Source organism: Nipponia nippon, unplaced genomic scaffold, assembly GCF_047370975.1.
Source record: "Nipponia nippon isolate SJK-2023a ecotype South Korea unplaced genomic scaffold, ASM4737097v1 scaffold_17, whole genome shotgun sequence".
NCBI lineage: Eukaryota > Metazoa > Chordata > Aves > Pelecaniformes > Threskiornithidae > Nipponia > Nipponia nippon.
Genome location: NW_028262333.1, coordinates 2,854,916 through 2,874,951, shown reverse-complemented (window position 1 = coordinate 2,874,951; position 20,036 = coordinate 2,854,916). Strand labels below are relative to the sequence as shown.

The window sequence follows — 20,036 nt, the reverse complement described above, 5'->3', positions numbered from 1 at the left end:
GTAGCCATGCTCACTGGCCCGGAGGAACCGCAGAGGGGAGCAGGAGGTCTCCATCCCCACCGTTTCTGAAGCCTGCAAGCTGTGGTAAACCCCCCTCCTTCCCTGGAGGCTCCAGGGCTTGGCGTGGCTTTTTCAACAGGGAGAAGAGATCCTTCATTCTCCTCCCAAGGGAAGAGCTGTTCCCCTTCTGGCCGCGGAGCCTCTGGAGCAGGGTTGTTGGGGATAGCAACCTCGGGCAGCCCCTGTGGCGCCTAGGGTGGATGCGTCTGCTCTGCTCGGCTCGAAGAGCCCAGCCTGGGGCTGCTGAGGTCCTCTGGGGCGCGCAGGGATCACCCTGGTGGGGCTGGAGCTGCCTGGGAAGACGCGCTCTCCCAGGATGGCGTCCAGGCCGTCCCATCTTGGTGCAAGCCGCGAGGGATCTCCAGGCGGGAGCGAGGGGTTCCTGCTCCATCCCAGTCCCCTCCGGGGCACTCGCTTCCACCCTCGCGCCCTCTCTGGGGCTCCCCCAGCTGCTGCACCCTCCCTCCGCCAGCTCGGTGATGGCCTGGGGACCCCCCATCCCTGACCTGAGTTTTAGCCTGGCCTCAGCCCCCTCCGGGGACCCAGCGCGGCCACCCCGGCCCCTCCTCGAGCCCGCGCCGAGACAAGAGCCGGGGCACGGCGTGTTGGTATACATCATACATTTATTAGTGAATATCCCTCTCAAAATCAGCCACAACATTAAAAAAAATAATGATTGCACTACTTGGTCAAGCAGAACTAGCAACTTTCATTTTAAAAAAAGTACAAATCTGTTAAAAATTTCAATCAGTATAATACACATATATATAATACAACATACTAGTTATGTTAAATGCTACAAAACCAATATGATTCCAATGGAATGGAAAAAAACCAAACACTTTTAGAGCTTTAAGAACCTTTTTTTTCTATATATTAGCCTTTTTTCAAATACATACATGGGAAAAATGAGGTAACTGTAAAATGTGCAAGTAACAGAGCAAAAAAAATTATATATATATATTTATATATATATATATATATATAAAAACTTTCTAACACAGAACACACGTCCTAGCACCTTCCGGGGAGCCGCGGGGGCCGCGGGGGTCCCACCGGAGGGCCCGGGGACTGGTATAATAGAACAGTAAACAGTCCACTATCCCACCACAGGAAATCATTGGTAAACAGTGGTATCTACAGCGCAGTCAGCAATCACAAACACCCTAAATAATTGTTTTTTAGTAGGTTTTTTTTTTTGTTTTTTTGTCGTTTTTTCTTTTTGTTATTTTTTTTTTTTAAATGATACTTTTAGCTGCTCATTGGAATAAATTCTGCAGCACACGAGCTGTGAGCTTTCGAGTCGCCGTCAAAGGACCGTAAGGCTTTCCTGGCTCCCTGGGCACCGCGAGGGCGGGAGGGGAGGAGGGGGCGTCTCCGGGGGCGCGAGGCCGCCGCGCGGCACGGGGACTCCTTTGGTTATCTGTCACTGAGCGAGGGACGGGGAGGGGGCCGGGGTCCTGCCCGAGGGGCACCGAGCCCAGCGGTGCCAGCGCCCGCGCCGCGGCGGAGCTGGTGGCGCCGGGCCGGGGCCCTCGGCCTCGACGCTTCGCACCGAGGGCGGCCGCCGGAGAGGCTGGGAAAGGGAGGCAAGGGGGAGCCGGCCAATAGCGACGCGCCGCTCGCTGCCCCCCACGCCTGATTGGCTGGGTGGGAGGCCGGGGCCGGCCCACTGGCGTGCTGCGAGAGGCCTCCGCCAATCGGGAGCGGGCCTACCTCAGCAGCCCGGTGATTGGCATCGCCCCTCCGGACCTATGGCGCGGCAAGGCGGGAAGCGCCGTCCCGCCCACCCACCTGCCGGGCGCGGCCGCTCGCCTCGCACCCAGCCCCAGCGCGGCGGCCGTGGCCACTGCCGGGGGCCAGCCCCGCCGCCTGCCCCCCGCCCCGCGGGGAGCGGCCCCCTCCCTCCCACCCCATCCCCTTGCACACGCCGCCGCCGCCGCGGGCGCTCCCCCCCCCACCCCCCCGGCCGCCGCCTCCCGCTCGGAGGGGCGCAAGACCCCGGCGGGGACGGCCCTGAAAGTCTCACGGTCCTGCTGTGGCGTTGCGGACATGTGCAGTACAGTGCATGGCAGTATCAGCTGAGCACAAAAACCCCTCTCCCCACCCCCCTCACCCCACAGCCGGCTAGACGTAGCCAAGACCACGTTCCAAGCTGGTCAGACATGCATGCATATTTGTGAACATTTACATAGGGCTGGCGTCCGCTCGGAGGCTCCCAGGCGTCAGCGCCGCGGCGAGGGGGAGCGCCGTCCTCTCGCCCCTCCGCCACTGCCTCCCCGTCACCCTCCTCGCTAATTAATCATGCAAAAACGACGGCCGCGCGCGGGATTGCTGGAGCCGGGCGACGGCGTGGCGGCGGCTTCTCTCCCAGTCCCGTCTCGACGGGACGCCCACCCGCCCGGCCCCGCACGGGCAGGGGGGGATACGGCGGCGGGGGACTGCTCACAGCTCCCCCCCGCCCCGCGCCAGCCGGGGCAGGGCCGGGGGTAGCACTGAAAATACACCACGAGGTTATGGATAAAACCCCCCCCTGCTCCGGGGGCCGGGGGGCACCCGCCGCAGCCCGGCCGGCCCCCCGCTGCCCACCGGCCCGGGGCACCGCGCTGCGCCGTCCAGCCAGCAGGACGGGGGCGTGGGGCTATTTCAATTTATGGCGGCGGGACAGAGAAACGACGGCGGGAGCAGGGACACCGCACGGCCGCAGGGATGGCGTCCCCCCCCCGCCCAGGCCCGGCTGCCTCACGGGACGCCACATGGCCCGGCCCAGGGAGCTGCGCCAGCCGGGCACGGGGGAACGAACGGGGAGAGGGGCCGGGGCCACGCCAGCACCGTCGTCCCACCGGGGAAAGACCCCAAGCAGCCATACGTAACCCTCCGGGGCTCCCCAGGGCAGCCGAGGCGGGAGAGGGGCCGCGCCAGGCTGCATGCAGGAGCGGGGACGGAGGCGTTCCTGCCCCGGCCACGCTGCGGGGTTGCTGGTGTCCCACCTTGGCCGCGCTCCGCCGGCCACCTCCTCCGGCTGCCCCCGGGGCCGGCCTGGCGCTCCAGCTCGGGGTGCCGCTGGCATGAAACCCGCGGCGCTCCTTCCTCTCTCCTCCCCGCGTCCTCCGCAAGCAACGCCGAGGGGAGGAGCCGCCCACGCGCCACTGGGTCAAACGGCCACGGAACCAAAAACGCGACGGAAAAGGAAACGGGAGGAAACCAAAAAACCCTACCGTGAAAAAAACAAAAAAAATAAAAGTGACAAAGGGAAAAAAACACTAATCCCCTAGCAGAGTACAAAGACCTGGAAAGTGATGGAGCAACAACAGCGTCTTTGGAGCGCGGAGGGCACGGCCATGCGCCTCCCGCCTCCAGCACAACACGATTCGGGGCCCGGGGAGCGCAGCGGGCAGGCGTCCGGCCGAGTCCGTGCCCCGGCGGGGAGGAGGAGGGCTGGCCGGGAGCCCGGACTGCTCAATGCTCACCACATCCGAGGAGAGGCTTTGGGGAGGGGGGGTAAGCGCAGGGCCAGGCCCTAGCAGCGGGCAGCGGCCCCCGCCCCTGGCCCGGCGTCCTCGTCCTCTAGCGAATTGTGCGGCACAGCGCCCGCCAGCCTCAGTCCGCCTCCCGCTGCACCTCCGACGCGTCCGCCCGGCAGATGGGGCACGTGCGGTTCGCCTACGGGCAAGGAGATACGGGGGCAAGTGAGTGGGCACCCCATGGCACCCGCTGCACCCAGGGCCACCCCTACCCCACCGCCAAGGGCTGGAGCACCCCACAGTGTGCCGCAGCCCGGGTGTGCCTGATCCAGCCCGGCATGGTGCTTGGCCCCCGCGCCCAGCACATCCTGTGTTGCACGGCACCGACACCACCCGAAAGGCAGCGCCCTGCGCCCGCAGCACCCCAAGAAGCCGCCCCACTCCCCGCAGCGGGCACGGGCACGGGCAGTACCTTTAACCATTTGTCGACACACTTGGCGTGGAACTCATGGTTGCAGGGCAGGACACGGAGAAGCTGCCGGGCCTCGAAGTCGCTGAAGCACACGACGCACCTGGGGGAGGCAGCCGTCAGTACGGCCCCGCCACGCAGCCACGGCCCCCGGCCCCCCACCAGGCACCCCCGTGCCCCCCAGGCTCACTCACAGGGTCTGCTCGGACTGGTGGCTCTCGGGGTTGAAGCGGTAAGATGGGAGGTGCTCGATGTCTGCTTTGGTGAGTCCCCGCGGCTTGGCCTCCCCCAGCCGCTCCGCCAGATTCAGCAGTGCCTGGAGGGAGACGCAGAGGCCGCCTCAGCTCGGCTCATGCCCCGGCACAGCACCCCTCCAGGCTCTCCCCACCCTGGCAGAGTGATCCCCAAACCCCCCCCGGTTCCCCCATCCCGTCACCCCGCGGGGAAGCAGAGCCGCCGCACCTCGTAATTCTCCATCTCCACATCATCCACGTCCAGGTCTAGGCTGATCGTGGGCCCCACGGCCGTCGGCGACACAGGAAGCATAGAGCTGAGGGGGGGAAAGACGGAGCAGTCGGCGTGAGGCTGCAAACCCCAACCTCCGCCCTGGCATCCCCAAGGCGGGGCAGAGCCACCCGTGCCAACGCCACGCCGCCGTGCCCCCCGTCCGCAGTGCCACCGTGTCCCCCATCGCGGTGCCACCGTGTCCCCCGCGGTACTCACAGGAAATAGGGCAGGAAGCTCGGGTAGTACGGGGGGGGCGGCGGAGGGGGTGGTGGAGGGGGCAGCGCCTGCTGCAGCCGGTACCGCTGGGTGTTCAGCCGCCGGGGCATCATGTGGGGGTATGGCTGTGGGGAGAGACGGGGCGCTGAGAGCCGTGCCAGCCCCATGGCGTCCCCCCGCCCCTCCGCGAGACGGGGACTCACCACGCCAAATGGCAGTTCTTGGTGCAGCGGGTCGTGGGGGAGGTAATGCAGCGGCACGGAGGGGGAGAGCGTGGGAGCGTGGTGGGATGGGGGATACGTGAAGCCCGCGATGGGGTGCTGCTCCCCTCGCAGGTCCACGTCATTGTCTATCCTCTGCAGAGGCTGTGGGGAAACAGTTAGGCTGGGGGGGTTCCCCAAATTACGCTCCCCCGACACTAGCAGGGACGCCCTGGGCATCCCACCCATCACCCCCAGCTCAGCCCCACAGAGGCTGCAGAAGGACAAGACCACCAAGGCGATCTTTGTTGGGCCACAGGGCGCGTCATGTCCCCAAGCCCGTACCCCCACCCCAACTCACCATGCGCGGGTGCTGGGCTTGGAGAGGTACAAACTGCCCCAGGGGGGCCATGTGGGGCGGCTGGTGGGGGGGCACTGGGGGTGGAGGGGGGTGCAGGATGTAATGGTCGCTGGAGATGATGGGGGGGAACGTCTGGTAGGAGACGGGGAGCTGTTGCATGGCGCATGCCTGGATCAGCTGTGGGGGAGAGAGACAAAAACGGGGGTCAGACACCCATCGTGGGCATGGCTGCACCCCTGCCCCCTCCCCAGGGCCTCCAGCAGACCCTGTGCCCCCAGAATGTTGCACTCCGGTGGGCTCGGGTACCCACGCGACCCCCGGGCACCCACAGCCCGGGTCCCCTGTGGGTGTCCCCCGCCGTGACTCACCGGGGGCGGGAGGCAGCAGAGCGGGTAGTGCTGTCCACTGAACATCACTGAGCATGCTGGGAGCTGCTGGGTGCTGCACCCAGGGATGTGCTGGCCGGCGTGGATGGGGAAGCCTTGCGTCGTGACGGTGGTAACCGTGTAGGAGAGAGGGACAGGTCCCTGGTGCACCTGAAGACAAAGCGCCGAGGGCACAGTCAGGGTACAGCCCCGGCTGAGCTGGCCCCGTCCTGGCAGGGTGGCAGCAGGGCGCTGGGACACAACCGCCCGGCACCTCCGTCCCACCAGTGCGGCCAGAGGAGGGGGACTGAGCACAGGCTGGGTTCAAGGAGGGGTTTTGGACCCCTCTTTTCTCCCTGCGGACAGGCTGGCACAGCCTCTGATCCAGCACCACCACCGTGGATGATGGTGACAGTTGTGATGTGAACAACGCTGTGACTGTCCCCAGCCCCCGGGGAGCAGGGACCACCCTGGGCACACCCAAGCTGGCAGGGGGACCCCAGGCTTTGAGTGCTCAGAGGACAAGAGCACCGGCAGCCTCAGGGCCGGGTGCTCCCAGCAGCAAGCAACCGGCCAGAGGGGACCCAGGGACATGTCTTGGGACCACTGCCCCAGACACTAGCCCAGGGCTACCATAGGGTCACCCTTAGGGTTGGGGCTGGGGGCTACAGCACCTACCTGGTCATGCAGATCCACCATGAATGGGTTCTGGTGGGGCGGGTGAGCGGCCGGGTGAAGCATTCGTGGCGGCGTGCTGGGGAGAGCGTAGGCGCGGGGCTCATCTACAGGGATGTGCGGCTGCTGGGGGAAGGCAGGGTGCAGCTGGGGCTCATCCTGGCCCAGCGGGGTTGCCAGAGGTCGGTCGCGTCGTCCCCACTGATGCCTGGCAGGGGGGCTGCGGGGCCACCGCGGGAGAGAAACAGAGCAGGAGTGACCCCCGGGCCAGGGGCACCACAGCCCCGGGCAGGGTGGCCGCAGGCGGGTCAGTGCTAGCCCGGCTCTCAGGGCATCGGGCCAGGCCAGGCTCCTCATCTGGCTGGGGAGCTCCAGAACCGGTTCCTCTGCTCACCCTGCATCTGCCCCCCGCACAAAAGGGACCCCTGCTCCCCAGGGACCCATCGGCCAGGCCAGGTGGACGTGCTTCCCTGCCGCGATCTGCCCCCCCGAGCCCCCGGGAGCCAGCGGCTTGCCCCAGCAGGGCTACAGAACCAGCCCCGCGTCCCCACGCACCACGGGCGACGGGGCTCCGCACTGCCCTGCACCCCGTACCTTCGCCGGAGGTGGTCGGGGCTGCTGCAGGGTCCCCCCGAGAAACGGTGCTGGTTAAAAGGGGCAGAGGGTGGCCGCCTATTCACTGCCAGTTCCCATGGTCGCATTGGTGACGTCGGGAGGCAAATGGGCGCACGGGACCTCAGGCTCCAGGCAGGGCGAGACACCAGCACCTTGGATCCTGCGAGAAGGACAGCGGGTCACAGCACCCCAAGCCCGGGGGCTCCAGGAGCCCCAAATCCTCCCTGCGTCCCAGGCCTGGGCAGCACTGCCCCAGCCCGCTCCCCCGCCGCCTGCTTTGGGAGAGGGAAGGGAGGAGAGGCACGGAGCGAGGCCAGGGCAGCCGCTGCACCCGCAGACACGCCGGGAGGGCTTGCAGCTCGCCTGGCTCCCGCCCATGCCCCCTCCACACCGGGAGCCAGGCCACCCTTCCCACACCCAGCCCTGCCACCCGCACCGCACAAGTGACTCTGAGCCACCCCAGCGCCGCTGTCCCCGCACAGCTCGGCCTGCTGCTCCCTCCCCGCGGGGATGGCGATGCCGATGACCGGAGCTCTTGCTGCTCCGGGACCTAAACCTGCGCCCACCCCATCTCCTGGGGCTGGATGCAGCCCTGGCAGGGGGGTCAGGAAGAGCCCACATCCCCCCCCAGTTACTGTCCCCCCACCGCGTGGCCAGAGCCACCCCCCCATGCAAGACACGGACACCGAATGAGAGAGAAGCACTTGTTTTTGGCACAGAGAAAACCAAGAAGCGAAGGGCCCTGTGGCTGCGGCAGCGTCCCAGGCCGCCCGCCGGCTGACGGGGAGCCTGAACCGTGGCGTGGGGGGGTTTCCAGCGCGTCCTTGGCCCAGACGGGCTCCGGTGCTGCTCTAGGGGCTGCTCTCTCTTGCTGGGCTCCTGCTGCCGCCCCAGTGACAGGCACGGGGGGCTGGCGGGGGGCCAGCGGGGCTCACGGCCCTGCTCTGGCTCGGTCTATGCCCGCCAACTCCCTGCTGCGCGGGGGACACGACCGCACGTCCCCGTGGAGGGGGGGACAGGCAGGGGCTGCGGCTGGAGCCGGGCAGGCGGCTCTGCTCGCCCCCCGTGCCCAGTGGCGTCCCCATGCCAGCCCCCCCAGCCTCAGCGAAGCTCGGCACTGCCCAGAGGAGACATCTGCATGCGGGACTGCGCTTCCCCAGGCTCCGTGGGTGCCCAGCGCCCCCCGAGAGGCCTCCCCCGGGCACCTTCCCTCGGCCTCCGCAGCCACGGCCAGCAAGCGGGAGCAGCCGTGGCCTCGACACCGCACCCCACGTGCCCCTAAATCCAGCTCGCCCGCAGGCTGGTGCTGTGCCCTCCAAAACAGCTCCTTCTTCAGCCCTCCCTCCTCCTCCTCGGTGCCCATGGCAGAGGAAGGGCACCCTGAGCCGGAGGAGCACCGCTCGGCCCCGGGAGGAGGCTGGGGGTCTCACCCTCCCAGGGAGAAGCTGCAATGTCACGCCTGGGTGACACCGACCTCGGCGGGAAGTCACCGGGGCGAGCCCTGTGCCACACACAGCTCTCCACCTCACCCCCATCCACCCTCCCATTTCGGAAGCTGAAAGCAAATTTCCCTCTCTGTTTTGGGGAGAAAAGGAAAAAAAAAAACCCAAAAGCCAGAGGCTGAGCCCCCCAGGAGCCCGCCTGTGGCTGCCAGCGGGGAAGGGGCCCGGGGGTTTTGCCCCACGGGTGTTTTATTCTGCCCCCGAGCCCCTGCCCAGGGTGGTGGGTGCCCCGCCAGCGGGCCGGGGGCCGGGGTGCGGCGGCGGCGGCCCAGGTTTAACCCCGCTCCCAGGAGCCTCCCCGAGGTGTTACCGCCGCCAGCGCCGCCGGTTCCGCATCCTCGCATCCAGAGCGCACGTGGTACCCAGAGGTCCTGGGTGACCCGGCGGGCACCTTCCAGCCCAGACACCGCGGCGATGGGCTTGGGGACGGGGAGCGCCTCCGCAGAGGGAGAGGACAGCCACGCCAGGGGCTCGCCTCTTGGCGGGACCCCCGGAGCAGGGGGGCTGCCCGCGCTCCCAGGACGGCACCCCGAGGGCTCCCGCAAGGCGGGACGTCCCCGAGTCACCGGGACGGCGGCGGGCGAGGGAGACGGGGCTGGCACGGTCCCCGTCCTGCCACAACCAGCACCCACCCGCCCTCCCGTCCCACGCACCGGCGCACCTGGTTCCCTCCCTCACCCCCCACGGCTGGGAGCCAGCGGCCACCCCGGGCAGGGTCACCGCGACCCCGCGGAGGCCACCGCAGCCCCGGAGCCTGGGGGACCCCGCAGCCCCTCGGTGGGGCGCGGGGGGGGGGGGGCCGCCGGGCCCCGCCGAGAACAAAGTTAGCAGCGCGCCAGCGCTCACGCCCGGTGCCATCTGCTCGGGCAGAACCGGGCTCCGGGGCTACCGGGGGGAGCCGCCCGCCCGCCCCGCCATCGCCGCCCCGGGGGTCCTGCCGCCCCGGTACCCACCCCTCGCCGGCTCCGTCCCGGCATCCCGGGCTCCCCCCCCCTTTCCCCGCCGTTCCCAGGCGAGCACCGCCGAACTCCCCCGGGAGCGGGGGTCACCGCCGGCCCCGCCGCACCGGCAGCCCCGTCGGGAGGGCCGCCCCGCCGCCCCCAAACCCGACCCCCGGTCCCTAAGGGGGGGGGGGGCGTCTCCGGGACGGCGGCACATCCCGGAGCACCCCGCCGGGACACCCCACCTTGCACTACCCCGCCGGGGCACCCCAGCACCCCGGGAGCGCACCCCAGCCCGCTGCCCCCCCCCCCACCTTCCCGGGGCACCGGCAGCCCGCGGCGGAGCCCCGCCGGTGCCGGGCCGGGCGCGGAGCTGTGGCTTTAAGAGCGGCCGCTCCGGGGCCATGTGCTCGGCGCCAAACAAAAGCAATAACAAAGGCGGCCGCCGGGCACCGCCGCCGCCGCCCGGGGCAGGTACCACCGGGGCTCCGGCCCCCGCCGCCGCCCCCCCCGGCCCCGCACCTACCTGCACCGATGGCCTGGGCCGCCGCTCCGGTGCCGCTGCGGCGCCCCCGCCCCCTCCCGCCGCTCTTTGTTCGCCGACGCCGGGCCCGGGCCTGCCCCCCCCCCGCCCGCCGCCGGCCCTCCCTCCCTCCCTCCCGCCTCCCGCCCCCCGCCGGGCCGGCCCCCTCCCCGCCGCCGCCGCCGCCGCCGCCGCCGCTCTTTCCGGTGCCTCTTTTGTTTTCCGCGGCGCGGAGCCGCCGCTGCGGGTCGGGGCAACCGCCGCCGGGCCGGGGGAGCGGAGGGGGGTGCCTGCCCCTTTAAGAACCGGCGGCGGGAGGCACCGGACCGAGTCACAACACTCGGGAGGCCCCGGGAGCGCGCGCGGCTGGCGGGAGGGGGGAGCGGGGGGGGGGGGGGGCGGCGCGGCGCGCGCGCGCCCCACGTGACCAGGCGTGTCACGCTCCGCAGCCATCTTGGAGGCGCGGGGCCACGCGGGGCAGCGCCGGGCCTCCCCCTCCCCCCCCGCCGCGACGGGGGGGGGGGGGCGGTGTCCTAGCAACGGTCTCCATGGAGAGGGGGCCCCTTAGCAACGGGGCCTGGGGGCGGCGCGGCCCGACCGAGACCTCGAAGGGCCCCGGTACCGGTAGCGGCCGCCTCGCCCCGCCGGGCCGGGCAGCAGGGCTGCGGGGGGGCAGGCGGAGGTGGCGCCTTACCTGCGGCTTCGCCCGCCCCCGGGCCGGCAGCTCCGTGAGGCCGGCGGGCCCCGGGGGACAGCGGCACCGGGCCGGGCCGCCGTGCTCCCGCTGCCGGCTGGGCGGAGAGGCCGGGGAAGGCGAAGGGAGCCCGGCTCCCCGGCAGCCCCCCGGCTGGGCCGGGGCGATGGGGAAGCCGTTCCCCTCCCGCTCACCGCTGCCGCACCAGCCCCTCTCCCAGGGCATCTCTATTTCAATTTCCAGGCACCATAAAAGCCCCTTTTCCGTCCCAAAAAAAAAAAAAAAAACCCTCCTGCTCGCTCTCTCCCCTCGATTAAACACGGAGCAGGGGCTCCTCGGAGCATCCCCGGGCGGCAAACCCGCGTGCCCCCGGCAGCGCCGCTCACCCCTCGAAGCCCCACGCTCGGGAGGGCGCGCGGCAGCGGCTTTGCCGAAAACCAGATGCCGCATCCAAGCCAAACTTCCCCGGGGTCACAACGCACGCTTAGAAATTCCCAGGTAGGCGAGCGAGCCAGCCGGCAGCCCTGATGTAATGCCTATAAACCAGCCCTCCCCTGGCAGCTGGGCTTTCAAGTGCTCACATCCAAAAGGGAGCTAATTAATTTGTAACATCACCCCTTTTAAAGAAAACCTCAGATCGGTGGCAACGATTTAACGATTCAGTAGGCTCACCATTGCGATGAGCAGTCGGATTGGGTTTTGCCCCGTCCCGGCTCCGTCTCGGGGCCAGTTCGCCGGCTCCCACCTCCTCGCCCCGAATCCAGGCACGAGGATCCCCTGGGGCATGGAGCATCCTGGGGCGAGCTCCCTCCGCCACGACTGGCGCCAGGCCAGCTGCTGCTGTCCCCATGGCAGGGGACACACGGGACAGGCAAGCGGCACGGCAGGGCATGGGGCGGACCGATGACGGGGCCAGACCCGTGTGCTCATACAGGCACCCCAGGAGGAAACAGCCAAAGGACTGAATTGTCAGCCCAGACCTGAACCATCACCCTCAAGGTCTGCTCCGCTACAGCCTCTTTGCTTCAGGAGCTGGGGGCTAGAGGGAAGAAGAGGAAAACAGCACTCTGCACTTTGACCTTGCCGCTATTTGCGGGGGCAGAGGCGTCACCACACCTTTACGAGGCTGCCAGGACATGGTCTGATCCCGGGCAGAGGCCACAGATGGTGGGTGTCTGTGCAGACACTCCCAACCCGCTACAGCATCGCCAGCTCCCCTGCGGCCAGCAGCTATCGATGTCCTCAGCGTGGTGTCAGGAGAAGCCATCAATGGAGCACGGCTCGCCGGTGAGGCGCTGCTCGTGCTCCCTGCCCAGCCAGGCCGGACGGCTCCTGCGGCAGAGCCGGGTCCAGCCACGCCGCGTGCGGCCGTGCCGAGCCTGCCCGGCCAGCTGCCGCGAGGCCGGGGCACCACGTGTCCAGCCCAGGGTTAGAGCACATGGAAGCGGCTCAGCCCACGCCTGCCCCGCGCCGTCTCAGGAACACAACCACACACGCAGCCACCAACCCGATGCTGCTCCGGAGCCCTGCCTGGAGGAGCCACACGAGGAGCCCAAGCGCACCCCTCCAATGCCACAGCAAGCTGGCCACGGACAGCGGCACTGGTCAGTGCTTCTGGGCCGGGACAAGGGGTCCCCAGTCCAGCCACCGAGACCTGTGACACCCCAGGTGAGCAGGACCCCCTGTGCCAGGCAGCAGCCTTAGAAAGCTCTCTACCTGTGGGGGCTGCTTGGGCTGAACCTGGCTGCTCCACAGCCGACGGGCGGCCCATCCTCGCCCTCGTGAGAGCCAGAGGCCGGCAGAACCGAAGCCTCTCCGAGCCCAGGCTCTTTAAGACACCATCTGCTGCTGCAGACATGCCACCTCCCTTGCCCCCTATATAGGTCAGGTCTGTCACAGGATTAGCCGGGGTGATTCGAGTGGTGTGAGCATGTCTCCCACTGGAGGTACGCTCTGCCCCGGCCTCTCCCCAACACCCAGCATGCCAGCGGCTCACCTCCACGCTCTCTCCAGCCTCTCCCCCAAGTCCAGGGAGGAGAAGAGGCCCCAAAATCCTTCTCTTCCCCTCCCCAGTGCCTGGAAAGCAAGCGGGAAGAAACCAGTACCAAGAAGCTCCCAGGCTGCAGGAGTGTCCTCACCCTACCCAAGGCCCGACGCAAGCACCAGGGGACACGGGACACCCCAACATCAGCAGCTACCGCAGGGTGAAGCGCTTCTCTGCTGGGGAGACAGGGGAGCGAGGAGCACCCTCCCCGCTCCACACACCCCAGTGGAGCTGAGTTTGCTGGCAGCGGAGGCAGGACGCCTCTGCCGCGATCGCACGCCACCCACTCACACCCCCAGACTGACAGCACTCCCGTCAAACGCCTCCAGCCACACACACGTGGAGGATGCTGACATGAGGAGCGAGGAGCTGCACAGGCAGCGGAACTGATAACGCCCGGTTTCCTGACGATCTCTCCCACGTGGATTCTCTGATGTCTAATAGCAAGGCAGAGCTGCACTGCAGAGGGAGAACTAGCAGCATCTCCCTCCCCACAAGCCAGAGCTTGTAGCAAGCCGAGACCTTTGAGACAGCCACCACACCTGACACCTACCACAACTGACACCATCCAGCAAGTTCAAAGCAGAGAGCAGAAGACTCACAAATAAACAGTAAGCTTGCACAAGCCTTCATTTCCTCAGGACAGGGTAAATAATCTGCAGAGATAACTCCACCTTCCTTCATTTGCCCTAGAAACACCGGCACGACCTGAATAACATGACCAGAAGGCTGCTGGTGGAGCAGCCAGGCCCAGCTCAGGTACCTCTGTAGCTCAGCAGCATTGAGCAATGGGTGGTGTCCTCCGCTCGCCTGGGTGGACTCTTCTGCCCCGGACAGAAGCCCGTGGAACCACGCTCACCTCCGTCTGTCCTGGCGTCCTGCAGCAGCCGGTTCCGCAGCTCAGTTGCACGTGGGTGGGGAAAGAAGAGCGAACGCCGCCACGTCTGTCCCCAACCTGCTGTCTGGGCGGCCTCCCCGGTCCTCCCCTTCCTTCCTACCACGAGACACCGAGGTACAGGACTCCATACTCCTCTGCCCTTCACATTTTAGTTCTCTTTTCTGACAGCTCTTTCCTAAAACAGACCCAATCTCTCCTTGGGCAGAGCCAGCCCAGGCAACAGGGATTCCAGCCCCCCTCCCCATCCCCACACAGCGTCCCTGGGAGTCCCCAGCTCACCTGTCACCTCTTCACACGCATCCTTCCCAGCCCAGCCCGCTCTCTACATGCTGTGGACAGCGTCAAGAGCATCTGCCAAGCGAGCGGGCGAGGGCAGGAGGGGCTGGGCTCCAGACACCTTCCCCACTGTTCCGCCAGCTGGGCTCAGGCTGGACCCCTCCGCCTCCCCTCCCCGCTGCCCTTCTGCCGCCGGCGCGCGGGAGGCAGAGCGGCAGTGTCTGGCGTCGCGGCTCCGGCAAAAGGATACGGGCAGAGCCAGAAGCTGGTGGACGGCAAAGAGCAATTGCGTTACCGCTCAGCAAAATGAAGCGTCTCTTGAAAGCGCTAGTGACAGTCAGGAAGTTGGGTTGGGTGTTTTGTTTTGCATTTTAAGAAGCCTGCAGGGACACCGACAACCTGCAACGATCATTTTCGGAAAGGAGCTTAGAGAAATTCATGATTTTCAGCAACCATTTACCCTCTTTTGTCCTTGATTTAAAATTTGCCAGGAGGCTGCTTACAAGACGCACCGAAACAGGCAGTGACCACTGCCTTAAGCGCGAAGCAGGCTTGCTGCAATACCTCCCCAGTACATCACTCACCGAGAACCCCACACCAGTACCCGGGGATGGTTTTCAGAGCAAAAACATGACTTCCAAGCTGACGGCCCCTGTGCGCAAAGAGGGACTGTGCGGTGACAACAGAGCAGCCTGGGGCACGGGAGCTGGCTGACCTCTGCTACAGCTCTCGCCGGTGGATTTTTATTGTTCACCGCTTTCCCCAAGCGCAGGCACAGAGAGAAAAAGCAACTAAGACACTCGGCTCAAAATGCAAACACAGCCAGGGAGTCCCAGCACAGCAGGGAAAAGACAACCTGCCAGAGGGGACCGCGGCTCAGCGCTGCCAGGCTGGAGGAGGAAGGAGCAGAGCCCCGGCTCTCCCTTCCCAGGGGCGCCAGCGAGAGGTCACCACCACGCAGGCTCGCCCGAGAGGAAGCAGCTTCCAGCACACAGCATCGCAGGCCAGTTCTCCGCTCTGCGCGGTCGAGGTGAAATCCCTCGTCTCGCTTTCCAAGGAAAGCCCACAGCTACAGCTCCGCAGCCAGCGAGGCCAGGTCTCCGGGGACCGGGCTGCAGCTGGAAAATAATACTCCCAAAGCCTGTCACGAGCGCTGCTTGCTGGGGACACTGCTCGCCTCGCCTTCTGCCATGCACGCAACGAAGCAGGGAGCCCTCCCAAACCACCTCGTTCCACAAAACCCAGACATCCCATATTGGACACAGGCTCCCACGGGCTGCTCGTGCCCTGCAGGCTCCCGTCGTGAACGGCTGAGGACTTGCAGGTGCAAGGGTGAAGGAAAGGATAAGCACCCTGGGGTGGCTCTGCTGCTCGGAGAGTTGGCAGGGTGGCTTCTCCCAGCACCCTTGCAACCCACCAGCACGGATCCACGCTGCTCCTCTCCAGGACTGACCTCTCCCAGGGAGCCACGCAACATCCTCGTGCGGCTTGGTGACCACAGGGCTTGGGGCCTGGCTCTCACAGGGCCTCCGGGAGGGCTCCCCAGCACCCGCAGCTTCCTCGGACGTTTTAGCAGCCTCTGACACATCGCACTGGCACTCTGTGTGCTGCGCCTGCCCGGTGGGTACGCAGATCCCTTGGCCAACCATTCACCTACACCAGGGCTGGTGACAAACCGCAATTCTCCAGCTCGCCAGGAGCCAAGGGACGGTGGGAAAATGCTGTGCACCAGCTCCTCGATTCAGAGATGAAAAACCAAAAGCATCCAAAAGCTCCACGCTTTTCTGCCGAAAACCAGCACCGTGCCACTCGCCGCCGGCTGCCCAGCCACCACCTCCCCAGCCGTGCCCCGCGGCCGGCCTCACGTGACGGTGAAGTGGATGCACACAGTAGGAGTGGCTGTAGTGACAGTGTTACAGCTTCTGTCCGACACACAGCTAAGCCCAGCAAATCCCAGCGCTCTGCAGCTCTCATTTACAAACCCCACACGCTCTGCGCAGGTACGCAGGCTTCAGCGAGAGCTCGGTGCCCGCGGCCCCGGGGGGAAACGACACCTGGGGGGAAACGGCCCGGCGAGCACAGAGAACTCTCTGGTGTTCACCAGCACAAGGACAGGCCCACACCAAGCCCCAGGGACAAGGAGAGCTCTTCTTACACCAGTCCCGGTTTGGGCTGGAAGCTCACCTCCCCAGGGCCAGCCCCGCTGTGATTTCAGCACAGATACTCCCACCGGGGAAGCAGAAACACCTGGCAGGACAAGCAGGACAAGCAGGACTTCGCCCTGTCCTGCTCTGCTCTGAGTGACTTCGCTTCACTCCCCGCCGCTGCCCCGGGGTGGCAGGACTTCGCCGGCTCCGCACACACCTGGAAGGATTGCTGCGAGGCAAAGCCCGGGCCCTACCTGCCGGCTGTTATTTCATTCCTCTAACAGGTCCATAAAACAGGGATAATTAAATCTCCCCTAAACTCTTTTCCATTTAAAATAAAAATCTATAGTCCCTATTTCATTAGCTGGCTCTGGGTTTTACAGCTTGATCAATTCCCCTCGCAGAGCCCTGGTCCCAGGCAGGCAGACGCAAACACACAGCGGGCAGCTTCCACGGTGCGAATCGATGGGGATTCGCAAAGCCTCCTCTCCCCGTTCTTTGTTCCTCGCTCACCAAACGGGAGCCGCACGCCGCGGCAGGTAGGGACGGCGCGTTTCACCGCTCAAGGGAACGTCACTGCCACGCGCGGCTTCAGAGGTCAGATTTAGCGCCTGGCAAGAGCGGAGGCAGCAGCGATGCTCCCCCTCCAGCGAAGGGAGGGCCCAGCACGGAGCCCCAAAAACGCAGCCACGACCCTAAAGGCGAGGCAGCCCAGCACGCAGGCGGGGTGATGCCTCTCCACCCGCTCCAAGGTGAAGCGGGACAAGGCTCAGCTCTCGCGGCCGACGGCTGGAGTCGGAGCCCTCCGCCGGCATCGACTGGGAACCAAGAGCAGCCGCTGCCGCTCTGACCTCCCCGCGCATGAAGCAGAAGAGACTCGTCGCAGAGACCCGAGCGCACAGCCTCGCCGCTGCCTGCCCTTCCCAGCCCTCCGCTGCTGCCCTGCCACACGCCACCGTCCCCCCGCGAGCGTGCCAGGCCGGTGGCTGGAGCAGCTGGGGCTCCAGATGGCTCTCGCCACCCCTGCAAGCCTCTCCCTCCGCTGCAGCGAGGAGCTACCGGCTCCTGGCAGCAGATGGAGGGACCACAGCAGCACAGCAGCAGCGCGAGCCGCACAGACAGCGGACGGACAGAGCGCCCGCCTGCCCACGGAGCAGGGACCAGCACCCTGGGCAGCCCTTGCCCCGGGCCAGCACCCAGGTGCCACCCAGCACCCATCGCACCATTTCCCTCTGCTCCGGGCATGCATGCATCCCTCCCTCCCGCCTCTGCTCAGCCAGAAAGCAGCAAGATGCCATAGTTCTCATCCTGCCAGTGCCAGGGCACGCCGCGGAGGCAGCCCCGGGGGAAAGCCCGGCAGCCCCGGCCCCAGCGAGCTCTGCACCGGCTGCACAACACCGACAACAGACGGACCACACCGGCTGGGCCCGAACCCCAATCTCTGCCAGCCCGCCTGCGGGCAGGCCAGCACGCCGGTACCGGCCAGGGGACATCGGGGCACGTCGCTGGGACACAGGAATAGCCACGTGTCAGCGCGCCCGGCTCCAAGCAAGGCAGCGGGGGGACAAAGCCCCGCCACCTCACCGCGGCTCCTTGCACGGCTGAGCGCAGGGAGGGTGACGCCGGAGCCTCCCAAACGCGCCCAGGTGGCTCCCGCCTCACCTCCCACGCCAACACCCGCGCCGGCTCCGCGGGCACCGCTGCCCGAGCGGAGGGGCACGGAGGGGCTGCAGTTCACCTGCTAAACCAAACCCGCCGCCCAAGGGGCGTGACGCCGCAGAGCGCGGCTCCCGCCGCCCGGCCAGCCTCAAAGCAAACACCCAAAGGTGACAAACAAAGGCACCCGGCAGGCACTCTGCATTAGCAGTATTTTTAGACACCGCTATGGAGCCGGCCTTATTATTTTCATTGCAACGTGCATAATTACCCACCATGCACCGCAGTGACATCAGACGCAGCCTGCTCCCCTCCGACAGCCGGCGAGGCCGGCGTCCGCTCCTCCTCCCAGGGCTCCCGGCCTTGGGAACCGACCGGGCCCCCCCGGGCACGGCCCCGCCGCTGCGCACGGGGGCACTCGGGGTCCCGGGGCGTCAGAGCCAGCAGCGGAGCAGAAACGACCAAGCGAGGCGGTGACACAGGACGGCGAGGAGGCGAGCACAGGGCCAAGCTCCGGAGCCGCAGACACGCACGGCCGGTCGCGCCGGGCCGGTGCAGAGGTTGCGGCCGAGATGCCGGTGGCAAAACCAAGCCGCGTTCGCAGGGAACAGCACCCGCCTGCCCACGGGGCTCAACTCCTGCCCGGGAGAGCGAGGCCGGGAGCACGCCCCAGCTGCCCGTAGCCTGGTCCCACGCGTCCTCCGCGGGACAGGGCTGCCACGGGCCCCGCACGAAGCCCGCGCTGCCAGCACGCAGGCGGCAGGGTCAGTGGCTCCCACCGCCACGGGTGCCACCGCCACGGGTGCCACCGCCCCGTCCTTTGGGGTTTATTTGTTTCCTACCTCTTCCCCATTTCCAACTTTACCAAGAGTTTCGCCGCTTCCCCTCCCATCCCCTCTCGCACACCGGGGGCTCGCCCCGAGCCAGGCCCTGCTTACCGACCCCGGCTGGGGCAGCAGGGCCCGGGGGCTCCGGCAGCGGCGGACGGAGCATCCCCGGGGCGTCCAGCGAGTCAGGGACACGGAACGGAGCCGCGGATGCCCAACCAGGGACGCGGGAGCCCCCCGAGAAGGGGCTACGGCCGGGCCAGCCCCGCTCTGCCGGCGAGGCCCCGAGGGGTGGCCGCGCTCCGGCTCCGCTGCTCTCCCCGGTGCCCCGGGCAGCCCCTGCCGCGGCCCCCCCCCCCCCCCCCCCCCCGCCCCCGAGAACCGGGGGCTCCTCCCGCCGGCGTGCGGCTACCGGTGCACCGGGCCCTGCTGCCCCTTACGGCCACCGAGCCCCCCTGCAGCCGCCACCCCCGCGCACCGGGCCCTGCGCTCGGCCCCGGTCCCGGTGCGCCGGGCCCCGGCCATCCGCCCGCTCCGAGCCACCGCGCACCGGGCCCGGCCCGGCCCGGCCCCGCCGCCCCCCGCCCGCTCCTCCGCCCGTCGCACCGGGCTTCGCTGACCGGCGCATCCGCCCCCCCCCCCTCACACCGGGCCCTGCCCGCCGCCCTCCCCGGTGCACCGGGGCCGACCTCCCCGCCGCCCTGCCCCGGCCCTACCTACCTCCTTCTCCCGGTGCACCGGGGCCCGCCCGCCCCCTTCCCCCGGTGCACGGGGCCCTGTCCTCCACAAGCCCCGGGCCCTGCCCGCCGCTTTTTCCCGGTGCACCGGTCCCGCCCGCCCCCGGTGCACCGGCCCTGCCCCGCGCAGCCCGGGCCCGCCGCCGCCGCCTCGCCCCGTACCTACCGGAGGGGCGCCCCCGCCGCTCGCGGGCCGCTCGGTGCCTGCCCCGGCCCTGCCCGCCGCTCAGCCCGCTCGCATGGCGCGGCGGCCGGGCCCGCCGGGCTCGGTGTGGGTCCCGGTCCCGGTCCCGCTGCCGCTCCCGCTCCGGCCTCGGCCCGGCCTCAGCCCCGCCTCATGGCTCCCCCGCCGCCGCGATGGAACCGGCCGCGCCGCGCCGCTCCCCCCCCCCCTCCGCGCCGCGCAAATGGGCGCGCCCGTTCCCCCACCTCCCCTTCGCCGTACTGCGCCTAAGAGCGGCGCCACATAAAAACACGGCACGACGGGGCGCTCCGGCCGTAACGCCCTGAGTGGCAGCGCATACAGACGCCGGGCCGGGGGTGGGCTGGGGACGATGGCCCGGGTCAGCCCTTGGGAGGTGTGGGGGGGGTCCCGGGACAGCCCAGGGGCAGTTTGCAGAGGGGTGTCCAGCACCAGCCTCGGGGGCCTCAGGGGGGTCATCCTGGGCCAGTGCTGGGGGCTCCAGGGGTACCCCCAAGCAGCCCACAGGTGTCTGTGGGGGGGTCTCGGGGCAGCATTCACAGGGGCTGGGGGGATCCTGGACCAGCCCTGGAGGGGTTTTCGGGGGGGGTCCCAGGCTGGCCCCCTGTAGCTCCTTCCCTGGGGGCTCCCTGACCCAGGTCTGGGGTGAGATGGGGA

At 67.9% G+C, this 20,036-nt stretch overlaps 1 protein-coding gene across 4 annotated transcripts; it reads right to left on the bottom strand.

The window, feature by feature from the left end:
• Positions 1-665: 665 nt before the first annotated feature.
• RNF44 (ring finger protein 44) lies at positions 666-19,509 on the bottom strand. Of its 4 annotated transcripts, none has more exons than XR_015703883.1 (12): positions 13,400-13,741; positions 6,912-7,092; positions 6,321-6,537; positions 5,646-5,813; positions 5,278-5,454; positions 4,920-5,081; positions 4,717-4,841; positions 4,456-4,543; positions 4,188-4,309; positions 3,997-4,096; positions 3,531-3,723; positions 666-3,274 (listed from the first exon to the last, which is right to left on the bottom strand). XR_015703883.1 is itself a non-coding variant. In XM_087753896.1 (12 exons), the coding sequence occupies exons 2-12, from the start codon at positions 13,416-13,418 to the stop codon at positions 3,661-3,663; spliced, it is 1,422 nt and encodes a 473-aa protein (XP_087610022.1). In that variant the 5' UTR covers positions 13,419-13,630; positions 13,814-17,174; the 3' UTR covers positions 666-3,660. The 4 variants fall into 4 exon arrangements, 3 of the variants coding, with proteins under 3 accessions (XP_087610022.1, XP_087610025.1, XP_087610024.1); XM_087753896.1 differs by adding an exon at positions 13,814-17,174 and having other exon boundaries at positions 666-3,723; positions 13,400-13,630; XM_087753899.1 differs by lacking the exon at positions 13,400-13,741 and adding an exon at positions 19,344-19,509 and having other exon boundaries at positions 666-3,723.
• Positions 19,510-20,036: the final 527 nt, after the last annotated feature.